We start from the raw sequence: 14,732 nt of genomic DNA, 5'->3' as shown, positions 1-14,732 counted from the left end.
TTTAACAAGATGTAAACAAATGTATATGAAGAAAACAATAGCATTTTATTAAAATATAAAAAATAAAACATGAGTAAATAGAAAGGTATGTATATTCTTTGATGCAAACCTTGCCATTACATAACTTAGTTTTTCCCAAATTAATGGTTAATTTAATATTATTCCAATCAGAGTAAACTTTATATGGAAGAATAAATATAAAAGAATTCGAAAACATTTTGAAAAAGTAGAACAAACATTTTTAGTATAAAACCTGATTTAAAACCAATATAGTACTGTCTGGCATAGAAATAGACAAGTATGTAGATCAGTGTAACAGAACATAGAGAGCAGAAACATTTGCTATCATTTGAGAAATAAATAAAATAATAAAGTTGATATTTCCATCAGCAGATTATTCAATAAATAGTGTTGGCGGCTATCACCAGTACTTTTGGTAGAACATAAAGTTTTCCTTCTCTTACATCAGGCTAGTTGACAGTGATTCTAATGATGGAATTGAAGCAAAAGAGGGTGAAGTTATCACTTATATAATTCCAAGACAGATTGGCCATGGGTGGTTTTAAAGATTTTGTTGTTTTTTTCTTTTGGTATTTTCAAGTATAACAAAGATGGAGAGCTCAAAAACACATCCTTTTAAACAATTGGAGGTTGTGAGCTGATCTGCAAGGCATCATTTCTGTTATAACTCAATGTGCTATTCACATTGGGACAGTACCGGCATCCACCAGTCACCCAGGCCAGCAGGCTTCCTGAGATTGGGGGAGGGAATGATTGCAAAGGGAAGCAGCATGAGGAAATTTTGAGGTGGGGGTGGTACTTTCCTGTACCATGGCGGGAATGCTGGATACATGAACTGAGTACCACTGAGTGAATTTGCTGCGTGTAAATTTAAAAACTATATTAAAAAGTTAAGTCTGAGAAAATGGTAGGACTGGAACTGCAAAAAATAAAATAGAATAACACAGTCGAATTAAATGATGAATAGAAGTGATTGTCTCCTGCAATAAACAAACAACATTCAAAGTTTACAGAGGTGTAGTGGCTTAAGGAAGATGATGTCCTTTGCTGAGAACAGGCCCTGCCAGTAGAAATGAACACATTAGTATGTACCAGACCTGTCTAGAAAGGCAGAGTGTGGGTATGTCAATTGCCTTCTGTAATTCTCTGTAAAGAAATATAAGCTGTTAAGGACTGGAGCAAAACTCTAACAAAAGGAACCATAAAATGCAGCATACTAAATAGAGAATAAACATGTATTTGTCAAAAGTACCAACTGCCTGACACTACTTGGCAGTGCCGTATCCACAGCAGACGGTACACAGCCGCAGTCATTTTCGTTAGCAGGAGCCAGAGGAGACCAATCTTGCTGGTGACTAGGAGAAAATGACATTAATAACTATATTTTCATCTCGTTTCAGCATCAAAGTTAAAAAATGTTATTCCATTTTTTTTCTTAAAAATGTTATGGAGAGAGTTATATAAAATTGTGGTAATTTTATAGTTAATGAGTCATGCATAATGTATTGAACCTTATAGGAAATATAGACTTTATTTCTGTATTCTTGAGCGATTTGTGCCAGGAACTATTCTAATTACTGGAGTTATAGAGAATTTATGGAGAGAGATGAGACAAAGAATAATGAAATAATCACATGAAATAGGTAGCACAATAAGTGACCATAAATCCTATGGGGAAAAACATGAGAGGAGATTATTAGGAGAGTAGTAAGAGATTAGAGATTAGGGAAAGATTGCAATTTTAAATATAGTAGCCAGAGAAGTCTGAAATTGGAAATTAAATAACTAAACCTGAAGAAGGTCAGGGAGGAAGGTATCTCTGAGGCAGAGCTTCCCAGGCAGAGGCTACAGCAAGTGCAAATACCCTGAGGCCAGAGCATGCCTGTCATGTTTGAGGAAAAGTTAAGTGTCCACTGTGGATGGCTGGGATGAGGTGAGCAAGGAGGGAAGTGGTAAGAAATGAGGACAGAGCTTCCCTGGTGGCGCAGTGGTTGAGAGTCCGCCTGCCGATGCAGGGGACGCGGGTTCGTGCCCCGGTCCGGGAAGATCCCACATGCCGCGGAGCGGCTGGGCCCGTGAGCCACGGCCGCTGAGCCTGCGCGTCCGGAGCCTGTGCTCCGCAACGGGAGAGGCCACGACAGTGAGAGGCCCGCGTACCACACACACACACAAAAAAGTAAAGAACCTGGCCTTCCAATGTGATAATGGAAGACTTTAGGGAGTTTTGGGTGATCTTATTTGCTTGATAGCATCTTATTTGTATTTTATTTGTTTTCACACATGCTCACACTGTGTATCCATATAAATTTATTTTAAATACCTTCTATATGCTGGTGGCTTCCACATCTATAAACCTGTCCATGGTCTTTCTCCAAAACCTCTATCCCTTCCTAGTTCCCTAATATCTATATATGTGACTAACAGGCATCTCAAATTGACCACGACCAAAAAATGTGTCTGTTTTTCCTCAGCTCAGTACATCATCCACCAGTTGCCCAAAAGCCAAAGGTCTGGGAGTTATCATCGATCCTCCTCTTTACCATGCCAGTGACACAGCTCTGTTGACTGTACCTCTCAAAAGTCCCAAATACGTACACTGCATCTCCACAGTGGCCACGCAGACAAGTGCAAACATGTTTTCATGGTCTCCAAATCTTTTTAACTTTTTAAAGAATTGTTTTAAAGTACACATTACGCAAAATTTACCATTTTAACCATTTTTAAGTGTACGGTCCAGTAGCATTAAGTACAGTCACACTGTTTAGTAACCATCACTACTACCCTTCTCCAAAACTCTTTTTAACGTGGAACATTTTTTGTTTTTTTTTTTTCTGTATGAGGGCCTCTCACTGTTGTGGCCTCTCCCGTTGCGGAGCACAGGCTCCGGACGCGCAGGCTCAGCGGCCATGGCTCACGGGCCCAGCCGCTCCGCGGCATGTGGGATCCTCCCGGACCGGGGCACGAACCCATATACCCGGCATCGGCAGGCGGACTCTCAACCACTGCGCCACCAGGGAAGCCCCCAAAACTCTTTTAATTTTGCAAAACTGAAACGCTATACCCATTAAATGGTAACTCCTTACTCCTCCCTCTTCCCTCCTCCCAGCTGCCAGCAGTCATCATCCTACTTTGTCTTTATTAACTTGACTGCTTTAAATATCTCATATGTATGGAATCATATAATTTTGTCCTACTGTGACTAACTTACTTCACTTGCATAATGTCCTAAAGGTTCTTGTAGCATGTCAGAATTTCCTTCCTTTTGAAAGATGAAAATCATTCCGTTATATGTATAGGACACAGTTTGTTTATCAGGACGGACACTTGAGTTGCTTCTATCTTTTGAGTATCTTGAATGCTACCTTTTGAGTATCCTGAATGCTGCTATGAACACAGGTATATAAATATCTGTTTGAATACCTGCTTTCAATTGTTTCAAGCATATACCCACAAGTGGAATTGCTAGATCATATGGTAATTCTTTTTTTTTTTTTTTTTTGCGATACGCGGGCCTCTCACTGTTGTGGCCTCTCCCGTTGCGGAGCACAGGCTCCGGACGCGCAGGCTCAGCGGCCATGGCTCACGGGCCCAGCCGCTCCACGGCATGTGGGATCTTCCCGGACTGGGGCACGAACCCGCGTCCCCTGCATCGGCAGGCGGACTCTCAACCACTGTGCCACCAGGAAAGCCGTGGTAATTCTATTTTTAATTTTTTGAGGAACCACCATATTATTTTCCATAGCAGCTGCACCATTTTACATTCCCACTGGGTGACTCCCTTTTTATCCTCTTCATTTTCCGTCTATGGTCAAGCACAGTGACCTTCTTTGGTTTCTTCAAGTACTAAGTTCCTTCTTGCTCTAGAGGTTTTGCTGTAGTTATTCCTTCTGTCTATAAAGCTTTCCACCCTGAGGGCTACTTGACTGGCTCTCTGATCATTCACCTTAGACTCTTCCAGGGATACCTTCCTTGATGTGTCACGTATGTGATTCAGTTATATCCTATATCCTAGCTTACCAAGATCTCATGATTTCCTTGTTTGTTTATTCTTAATTTTTTTGGTCTTACCTCCCTCAAAACTCTATTCCCAGTACCTAGAACTATGACTGATGCATAGGAGATGCACAGTAATTGTTGAAATGTCACTGAGATTAGTCTGCTAACTTTCCCAGTGTGCTATATGTGAATATTACTCATTAGTGAAACTCCGTATCATCACTCAGAGAATAATAAATATTCTTTAGAAACAAACTAAGACAGAATTCATAATTCCATAATCTAATCAGGAATGGCAGTTAACCTAGTTATCTTGACTCTGGTAGAAATTTGCGGCCTTGTTAATTTGGATATTTCAGGCAAGATATGTTCTTTGTTTTCAAGTTATTTCAATAATTACTACTTCTCTATGCTTTATATATGCAGTCATTATCCTAGAGGTACTTATAAAATCTGTCATGGACTTCTAAATAGCAAATTTGTTTTGGCCTTCAAACAAAGGGTACTTACATCATTTACCTTGCATAGCGGATTTTCTAAATGTTTTATAGTTCATTCCAGTAGTAACCACTTTCATAATCTGTAAGGTCAGCTGCATTAGACAAAACTCACGCAGGTAGCATAAAAGGAAAATTGTCGTTTCTGTCTTTATATTAAGAAGTGAGTAGGTGGGTACAAATGGGCTATTCCAGATTATGAACAACCTCCTAACACAGTTATCTTTATGATGAGGCCATATATTTTGAATGACTTAAGTCTGATACTTGACAGGCACCATTCCATCTGGCCCAATGATCTTTTTTTTTTTTTTTTTTAAATTTATTTTTGTCTGCGTTGGGTCTTCATTGCTGGGCGCAGCCTTTCTCTAGTTGCAGCGAGCAGGGGCTACTTTTCATTGCGGTGCACAGGCTTCTCTTGTTGTGGAGCAAGGGCTCTAGGCACACAGGCTTCAGTAGTTGTGTCATGCAGGCTCAGTAGTTGTGGCTTGCAGGCTCTAGAGCACAGGCTCAGTAGTTGTGGCACATGGGCTTAGTTGCTCCGCAGCATGTGGGATCTTCCCGGATCAGGGCTAGAACCCACGTCGCCCGCATTGGCAGGTGGATTCTTAACCACTACACCACCACGGAAGTCCCTGGCCCAATTATCTTAACTGGGTTGTAAGAACCCATTAAATGTTTAGATGGGAGGCAGCATATACTCTTATGTATCAACACCCTTATTTTTTTATCATGTTAAAAAGTAGTTTGAGGTTTGCATCTAGGATTGAAACTCCTTTTATGTAGTGAAGAATAAAGATGAGTCTTGTGTACCGACAGCCCCTCTTCTTCAAGAATCAGTTCGTGCATTCATTACCATGGTACCCTTAAAGCTCTTATAGATGTAATTTTATGGTTATTAATTTAACTAACTTGCAGGGGGATATTCTGTGGTTTGCAGAAAAATGGAGAAATAGTTATTCTGAAATTTTTTTTTCTTTTTATTCTAAAAGATGTTGAATATTGTCATTCAAATCATTAGGCTTTCATATTATTTTGAAACAGTCATAAATGCAGAAAATCTGAATCACATTTAGTTCCTTTTCTAAAAATAAGATTAGGCAGATTATCCTATTTCAATAATTATTTCAAAAACATCAAATATGCCAGATAGAATTCATTGGAGAGCCCATTACATTTCAAGGACACTGGAGAGCCTCCATGGCAATAGGGTTGAAAAGTATTAATCCATCCCTTTCATCTTTTTATTACTTTTACATAGGGTTTATAGTAGGAAGTTCTTTACAAACATTGTGTTCTGTTGTTAAGATTTATATATACATTTTGAGATGATTTTTTTACACTTTTGCATATTATATCTCCGGCATCTTCAGGGCAAACAATAGCTTGTCCCTTTTGTTCACAAATGGGTATCTTCAAGGAAAAAAAAAGAGCATCTTTAGAAAATGTTGTTGACGTAGCACCTTTAGAATGTAGCATCTTTTGAAAAGCTGTTAGTATGGTACCTAGTTTAAAAGCTTCAATAAAAAACATGCTTCCATATACCACTTAAGCTAGAAGTGTGCGTGTTGAAGACGGATAAAGGTGGTGAAGATTACATCATCTTTTGCCATTACATCAAGGAGAAAAATAAAATTTAATATTACCTTTAGTCATCAAACTCTCCTACATAATTTGACATGTATTACCTTCAGAGATTTTCAGTATTAAAGAGATAATGAACACAAATAGTTTGAATACAGTTTAAATCACTAATATTTTTGAGTACTTATCAATTGCCAAGAACTGTGCAAAGCACGTAACGGACTATTAAAGTTTACATGGGTATATTCTTTCTTCAATTTCTTCCTAGAATACTTATTTGATTTTCAAAGAATAGGCTACATGTGCCTGTATGAAACCTATCAAAATATATATCATAGGGCTTCCCTGGTGGCGCAGTGGTTGAGAGTCCGCCTGCCGATGCAGGGCACACGGGTTCGTGCCCCCGTCCGGGAAGATCCCACATGCCGTGGAGCGGCTGGGCCCGTGAGCCATGGCCGCTGAGCCTGTGCGGCCGGAGCCAGTGCTCCGCAACAGGAGAGGCCACAACAGTGAGAGGCCTGCATACCGCAAACAACCAAACAAACAAACGAACAAAAAAATATATATATCATAGTATATTGTAACTGCCTTTTTACTTTTCTGTCTTTTCCATTAAACTATAAACAACAAGAGTACAGGTTTTAGGTCTGCCGTATTTACTCTCTCCTGTAACGTGATTGTCATGGGTACCTAGGCTTATACCTCAAACCTAGTAGGCACTCTACTAATATTTATTAATAGAATTATGATCAGTGTCCAGAAAATACCTCATTTCTTTAGGGATAGGATCATAGGGAAGAATGGTGATGTAAAAATCAGAAGGCCAATTTATTAATTTTCAACACAGTCTCTTTAAAAAAAATTATATCAGGGTAGCGAGTGCATTTTCTTTCTGGTAGCTGCTGCCAGTTGGTGCTACTCATAATTGGAGTGTTTTGGTGCATAATTTTATTAAATCTCCTCACCACGAAATGAGACCATTACTATCCTTATCCTCATTCTGCACATGAGGAAACTGAGGCTTAGGGAGGATAAATAAGGTTTTAAAGTTTCACATCTAGTGAGAATCCAGTAAAAATTTGAATGCTTCTCTTGATTACTTCCAGAGCTCAAGCTTTGTGTCAATCAGTATTTGGAATGCCAGTTTAATTAATAGGTAAACTCAGAGAAGATAAATAATTTGATGAAGACACACAAGCAGTAAATGACAGAGCCTGGTATTAAAGCCAATTTTCACACTCCAAAGTCTGTGTGGCTTTAATCCGGGCCACTCTCTCCTTTGCTTTAATAATAAATACACTTTTCGCACATGCAATAAACCATGGGTCAATTACCATCCCATTCATGCTGAGCAAATCATGGCCCTAAATTTTTTATCCTGACAATTTCTTAAGAAAGGACTGCTACATTCATTTTCTTCTCTAGTTAAATCAGAGTAAATAATCCTTGGGCAAGACAGTTTTTGATATTGCATTTCCCTTTCTATTATTCTTATATCTGTGTTGATTTCCCCCCTTATTAATGATACCTAAGAAGAAATATATGAGAAAAAAAGAATCCCAAGGAAAAAAGTCTGTTAGAAGAAAAGATGTATGATGCTACAGTGCCTCTGGAGGGAATTCAGTATCCTCTTGCGTTTAAGAAATCCTGAGAAAGTCAAATCAAACATAGAAATCATATCATAAACTAATACAAGGAGGAACTCGGGCAATAAGTGGTGCGTCATTTGAGGGTCTGTGGAACATGATACTAAGTCTTGTTTAAATGGGACCCTTTACCATGCTCTGTGTTCTATTATGAAACATGGTGTTGTCCTCCTTTTGAATTCTAGAGTCTCAAGTCCCTGACCAGCCAAGCTCTCTTCATGTGAGGCCCCAGACCAACTGCATCATCATGAGTTGGACTCCTCCCTTGAACCCAAATATTGTGGTGCGAGGTTACATCATCGGTTATGGCGTTGGGAGCCCTTATGCCGAGACAGTACGTGTGGACAGTAAACAGCGATATTATTCCATTGAGAGGTTAGGTGAGTAGCTGTGATTTTTCTTCTCTTAAAGAAAATAAATGACTTATTTTAAATTATTTTCTTTCTTGGAAAATCGTTCTTTGGAAGTTTATTTCAATTTGTAACATATATTAATTCATAACTCTCTCACCCACCCTCCTATATACACACATACATTTTCCCTGTCTGGATTTTGAATTGGGGAATTTTATCTAGACAGATACACAATAGTGTGTGTCCTGGTATGTACCCTGCCTGCGTGTCATAAGGATAGAAAAAGTGCACTGGAACATTTTTCTTTTTCCTCTGTCAATGGAAACTTCTAATCTTAATAATTCCTACAGAAAGAAAGTCAGCAAATTTTTTCTTTCCCTAGAAAGATATTCTGTCAATTTTTCTTTAACCTTGAATTATCTAGTCACATTACCTTCCCCCCCCTCTTAGTATTTATAGATAAAGCTTGATGGGTATCTCATTATGACTGTAGAACAACAAGATTTTAAAAAAGGAATTTTCATCCAAGACAGTAACTTGGAGCAATCAAACTCCTCTCTACATATATTCCTGATCCCTCCCCATCCAACTTCTCTTACAGTATTTCACCTCCTTTTACTGAATACAATACTTCTATTGTGATGTTTCTGAATTCATTGAAACTTTGTTTATTCAGAGAGGGTTAACATGTGCAAAATTTTCATATTCATTTTACATTGGATTTTCCAGAGTGCAATAAGAGATTATATCATTAGCAGAGGGAAATAAAATGAATATATGTCATATATAGCGTGCCAATAAGTTAAACAATTGTCATAATGCAAAACGCAAGTTGATTCTACCTGTTGATTTAACACGATATTATTTGAAATGAAGTACAGTGACCTTCTCAGTGAAAAGGCAACCTGATTGAATTGCTGCTTATTTGCAGTATCTCTCAGAAACTGAGCATTTGTGATGAGAAGCCTGATTTGAATTTGAATAGCTAGAATGCAGTAGCAAGAAAAGGTTTTGTCACTGCAAGAGGAAAATTGCACTGACCCGTTCTCTCTATAATTTCTTCAAACACTAATAAGAGAAGCACCTTCTGCAAATCTCCACAATTTTAGTTAGCTTGGCATTTGGAAATAATATTCTCTCAGTCAGTCCCTGAGTTTGAATGCAGAGGCAATCACAAAATTCATATTTTATGGCTATCAAACTTATGTCAGGGGACTTTCATTTATCCATTATTCAGTATACTGCACCATCTCTGACAGTTCATCTTGATGCCACACACCAAAGAGAGAGATTCCCGTGGCAGTACACAGGCTCTCCGGCAATGAGGTTGTGACGCAAACTCAGAATGAAATCATGAAGGAAAACTGCATTGTTTCACCATGTGCTTTTGATAATGATGCTCTTTATTACAAAGACACTCTACCATGAGTTTCCAAGTCTAGTAAATTTGAGGCATTTGGGAGATTAATACCGTGGCAAATCTTTCCAAATGCTTAAAAAATAAATTTCCCATCGTAAGGTATGTTTTAAAGAGCTGGGAACGCTGATAAAGGTAAAATGAGCTAGGACCCTGTCTCAGTGATAGATAATCATGAGTATGCACTTTATCTGGAAAGACACCCACCCACTCTCCCACTAAATGCACACATGTATATGTACATAAGTATTTAAATTCTACTGAAACTCTTTTAACATAGTACCATGTCTTAACATAAAATATAAAATAGTGTTTTATTGGGCTTCCCTGGTGGTGCAGTGGTTGAGAGTCCACCTGCCGATGCAGGGGACACGGGTTCGTGCCCCAGTCCAGGAAGATCCCACATGCCATGGAGCGGCTGGGCCCGTGAGCCATGGCCGCTGGGCCTGCGCGTCCGGAGCCTGTGCTCCGCAATGGGAGAGGCCACAACAGTGAGAGGCCTGCGTACTGCAAAAAAAAAAAAAAAAAAAATAGTGTTTTATTGTTGTTCCAGTATCCTCATGGTTATGCAAATAAACTGGTATTTTTTCAACATGAATTTCCACTGATTGGCCAAATGTATGTTAAACATATCTTAAGTTCTAATTTTTATAAAGATAAAGGATTCAATCAAGTTCACATTTGAACTCTACAAAGAAAACATCAATATTTCATTTGTTCTACTGAACATTAAAATAGGTGTATCAGTTTTTATAGTATCTTTTTGAAAAGGTATTTCAAGTACAATTTTAAAGCTATTAATCTAGACTTTTATATATAATAGACAAAAGGGAATGATATAATTTAAGAACAGTATGACAGTTATAGAATTAAAAATGAATTAAGGAAAGTTGTAATACTTTTAAGCATAGGGTCAGCCATAACTTCAAGTTATCACGATTGTATTTTAGACTATAAAAAGCTACGTGGTTTGTAACTGACCAGTAAACCTCCTCTTTTCTTTGGTGAGAGATGAGAAGTTCCAAATAGCATTTTGTTTGTCAGCATAGTAACTCACTATTTAGACACCAGGTACTGTGACCTGCATCAGGACTAGAAATACACCACCATTTTGAACAGTATCAAATATTGCCTGATTTAAAACAAAACAAAACAAAGCTTACCTAGTGCAGCATAGAGTTTCATTAACCAATGTTTGTACTATTAGATGTTTATAATTAATCTTTTGAAATCTTCCTCCTTTTTATTCAAAAGTCCTAATGCCAAGTTTGGTGTATACACATGGTATAGATGCACAATATCTGAATTCTAGCAATGTTTAGCAAAATTAATTTGAAATCAGGTCCCTTTTTAAAAAAAACTTAATATTTACTGTCTGCCAGTCTATTGATCAATCTATCCATCAATCACTTTATCTTTTTATCTTTGTGGAGGTATTTTTATAGATAACGAACTGTGCATATATAAAGTGTACAATTTGTTGAGTTTTGAAAAGAGCTTTATTGAGTTAATTCTCAAACAATATACTGTGTATTTTTGAATTTCTTGTTTAATTTCTCTCAGCAATATTTTATAGTTTTCAATGTAAAGGTCTTGAGTTTTTGAATATTTTTGTTAGATTAAGTCCTAAAACATATATATATGAATTATTCTTTAAATTTATTTTCCAGCTGTTTGCTGCAAACTGATTTTTTAATGTTAACCTTGGTATCCTAAGACCTGTTAAATTCAACTATTTGTTCTACTAGTATTTTTATAGATGTTCTGAGATTTTCCATTTAAATGAGCATATCATATGAAAATGGGAACAGTTTTATACTTATTTTATGATCTTCCTGCGTTTTATTTCTTTCTCTTTCTTTCTTGCAAAGGTGAAGATCTTCAGTAAAATGTTGAATAGAAATAGTGAAAGCAGGCATCTTTACTTTGTTCCTAATCTTAGGGGAAACATAAAATAGGACTGTATGGTCAGGCCACTCAAGATGGCTGTTCTCTTGCTCTCTGTCTATCCCTAGCCCCACCAGTGCCTGTTTCACCTAAACCCTAAACCCAAGACTGACCTTCCTATGCACTTGCCCCAGGCCCCAGCTGGTGATTGTTCTTATCAAAGGGGCCGTGAGAGGCATGCCCCTCTACTGGTTTCCCTGGTAGCTAATGAGCTCACCTGAGGTCAATTCCCCTATAACTGGTAATCTCCACTTCACTCCCGGAAGCGAAGACTGCCACTATGTCCTGCCTGCCATCTGCCCGAACATGGGTGGCTGTCACTCCAGGACCTTGCTTCAGAAGTGTAAGCTCCCTTGTTCATTGGTGTCTCTTGCTGACTCTGGGCTCTTTCTTCGGTCTTGACGCTATGCAGATGCAGGGCTTTGTAGGCCTGCGGGGTACAGCCCAGCAAGGACGTTAGTTAGTTGTAGGTTCTTCATAGGTGTCTGTTATCACATTGAGGTAGTTTTCTACTATTCCTAGTTTTATGGGAATGTTATCATGCTTATTTGTTGAATTTTTGTGAAATAATTTTCTGTCTCATGATATGGTCATATATTTTCCCTCCTTTCATTTTTTTTAATATCATTAATTATATTGATTGATTTTTGAAGGGTAAATACCCATTCTTATATTGCAGGATTTAATTGGTTAATAGTTATTAAGGATTTTTTGAGTATATTCATAAGTACATTTGTCGATAAATTTCTATTCTATTCTATTAGCGACTTTTTCCAGTTCTTTTTTAAAACTAAGCTTATACCAGCCTCATAAAATTATTTGAACAATTTGCTTTCTCTATAACTGAAAAAGTTTGTGTAAAATTGATATTTTTTATTTCTTGAGTATTTGATAGAATTCACTAACAAAACCATGTGTATCTGAGATTTCCATTCAGGAAGGCTTTTGAAATGAATTAAATTTCTGTAACATACACAGGTATTTTCATATTTTTAATTTTTTCTTGTATTGATTTTGGCAAGTTAATTTTTTCATGAAATCTGTCTATTTTATTTTGTCACATTTGTTGGCATAGTTCGTTCATGATATTCTCTTACTGTTTGTGGTTATCTGTGGTGATAACTGCTTTTACATTTCTGATATTAATGATTTATGTTCTCTTTCTTTTTTGTGATCAGTCTAGGTAGGGGTTTATCAATTTTGTTGATCTGGTCAAAGAAAGAGCTTTTAACACTAATGATTGTTTCTACTATCTATCTTTTTTTCTTTCATATTTGCTCTTGACTATTTTCTTTCTTATACTGAAGTCATAACTTGCACTTCTATTTGTAATTTCTTAAGGTAGAACCTCATAATGTAGGCATTTTAAGCTATCGCTGTTTCCCTAAGCACCACTTTCCTTGCATTCCACAAATTTTTTTTACTTTTTATTTTTTTTGCGGTACGCGGGCCTCTCACTGTTGTGGCCTCTCCCGTTGCGGAGCACAGGCTCCGGACGCGCAGGCTCAGCGGCCATGGCTCACGGGCCCAGCCGCTCCGCGGCATGTGGGATCCTCCCGGACCGGGGCACGAACCCGTGTCCCCTGCATCGGCAGGCGGACTCTCAACCACTGCGCCACCAGGGAAGCCCTCCACAAATTTTTATATGTTGGATATTCATTATCATTTAGTTTAAAATATTTTCTAATTTTTCCTTGATTTCTTTTTGCCCTATGACTTATTGTGTTGCTTAATTTTACAATTTTGGGTTTGCCTAGTTATCTTATTATTATTGATTTTTAATATTTGTATCATGATAGAAAATATACTCTGATATCACTATTTTTTACATTTAATTTTTTTTTATTTTTTAACCATTTTTTATTGAAGTATAGGCAATTTAAAATGTGTTAGTTTCAGGTGTAGAGCAAAGTGATTCAGTTATCCATATATATATATAGAGAGAGAGAGATTCTTTTTCAGATTCTTTTCCATTATAGGTTATTACTAGATATTGAATATCCCTGTGCTATACAGTAGGCCCTTGTTGTTTATTTACTTTATATATAATAATGTGTATATGTTAATCCCAAACTCCTAATTTATCTCCCCTCGCCCTGCTATTTCCTTTGGTAACCGTAAATTTGTTTTCTATGTCTGTGAGTCTATTTCTGCTTTGTAAATAAGTTCATTTATATCATTTTTTAGATTTCATATATAAGTGTTATGATATTTGTCTTTGTCTAACTTACTTCAGTTATATGTTAATCGCTAGTTCCATCCATGTTGCTGCAAATGGCATTATTTCATTCTTGTTTATGGCTGAGTAATATTCCATTATGTATATATATACCACCTCTTCTTTATCCATTCATCTGTCAATGGGCATTTAGGTTGCTTCCATGTCTTGGCTATTGTAAAAAGAGCTTCTATGAACACTGCGGTGCATGTGTCTTTCCAAATTAGAGTTTTTGTCTTTTCTGGATATATGCCCAGGAGTGGGATTGCAGGATCACATGGTAATTCTATTTTTAGTTTTTTTAAGGAACCACCATACTGTTCTCCATAGTGGCTGCACCGATTTACTATTTTTAAATGTTTGAGATTTGTTTTAGGGACCAACATACTGTTAATTTTGTTGAATGTGCTATGTGAACTTGAAAATCATGAATATTCTGCAGTTAGTAGATATAGAGCTCTGTAAATGTCAGTTAGATCAAGTCTTTGATAGTGTTTTTCAGATCATCCATGCCTTTACTAAAATTTTTGATCAGTAGTTTGTGAATTGCTAAGATTGAGTATCAGAATCACCTTTTATAAACATAGAATCATCTATGTCTCCCTTTAATTCTGTCAAATGTTTTGCTTCATTTATTTTGAGAGTCTATTATTAAGCCAGTATAGATTTATAATTGTTATGTCTTCTTGGTAAATCACCTCGTTTAGCATTATAAATGTCTCTATTTCTGATAACATTCTTTGTCTTCAAGATGATTTTATCTGTTATTAATATAGCAACTCTAGCCTTCCTTTACTTACAATTCACATGGTATATCTTTTTCAATCCATTACTTTCAATTTGTGTCTTGTATTTAACGTTTGTCTTTCTCTTGTAGGTAGTATATAGTTGGGTGTTGGTATTTTATGAACTGAAAATTTCTGCCTTTTAACTGGAGTTTTTAGACCATTAAAATTTAATGTAATTATATGAATGGTTGAATTTAGGTTGATCATTTTATTTGTCTTTTCTGTTTGTTCTCTCTCTCTTTTTTTTGTTTTTGTTTTATTTGCC

At 36.9% G+C, this 14,732-nt stretch overlaps 1 protein-coding gene across 1 annotated transcript in view; it reads left to right on the top strand.

Annotated features, from left to right (window-relative positions):
* LOC125961282 (netrin receptor DCC-like) overlaps positions 1 to 11,921 on the top strand; it is a 292,487-nt gene extending 280,566 nt beyond the window's left edge. The window contains exons 10-11 of the mRNA XM_049698140.1: positions 7,930 to 8,124; positions 11,728 to 11,921. Of these exons, the coding sequence (XP_049554097.1) occupies positions 7,930 to 8,124; positions 11,728 to 11,921 (389 nt within the window). The remainder of the gene's footprint in view (positions 1 to 7,929; positions 8,125 to 11,727) is intronic.
* The last annotated feature ends 2,811 nt before the right edge of the window (positions 11,922 to 14,732 follow it).

This window comes from Orcinus orca, chromosome 15 (genome assembly GCF_937001465.1).
Source record: "Orcinus orca chromosome 15, mOrcOrc1.1, whole genome shotgun sequence".
NCBI lineage: Eukaryota > Metazoa > Chordata > Mammalia > Artiodactyla > Delphinidae > Orcinus > Orcinus orca.
Note: the sequence above shows the minus strand (reverse complement) of the source record. Positions and strands in the feature narration are given on the sequence as shown.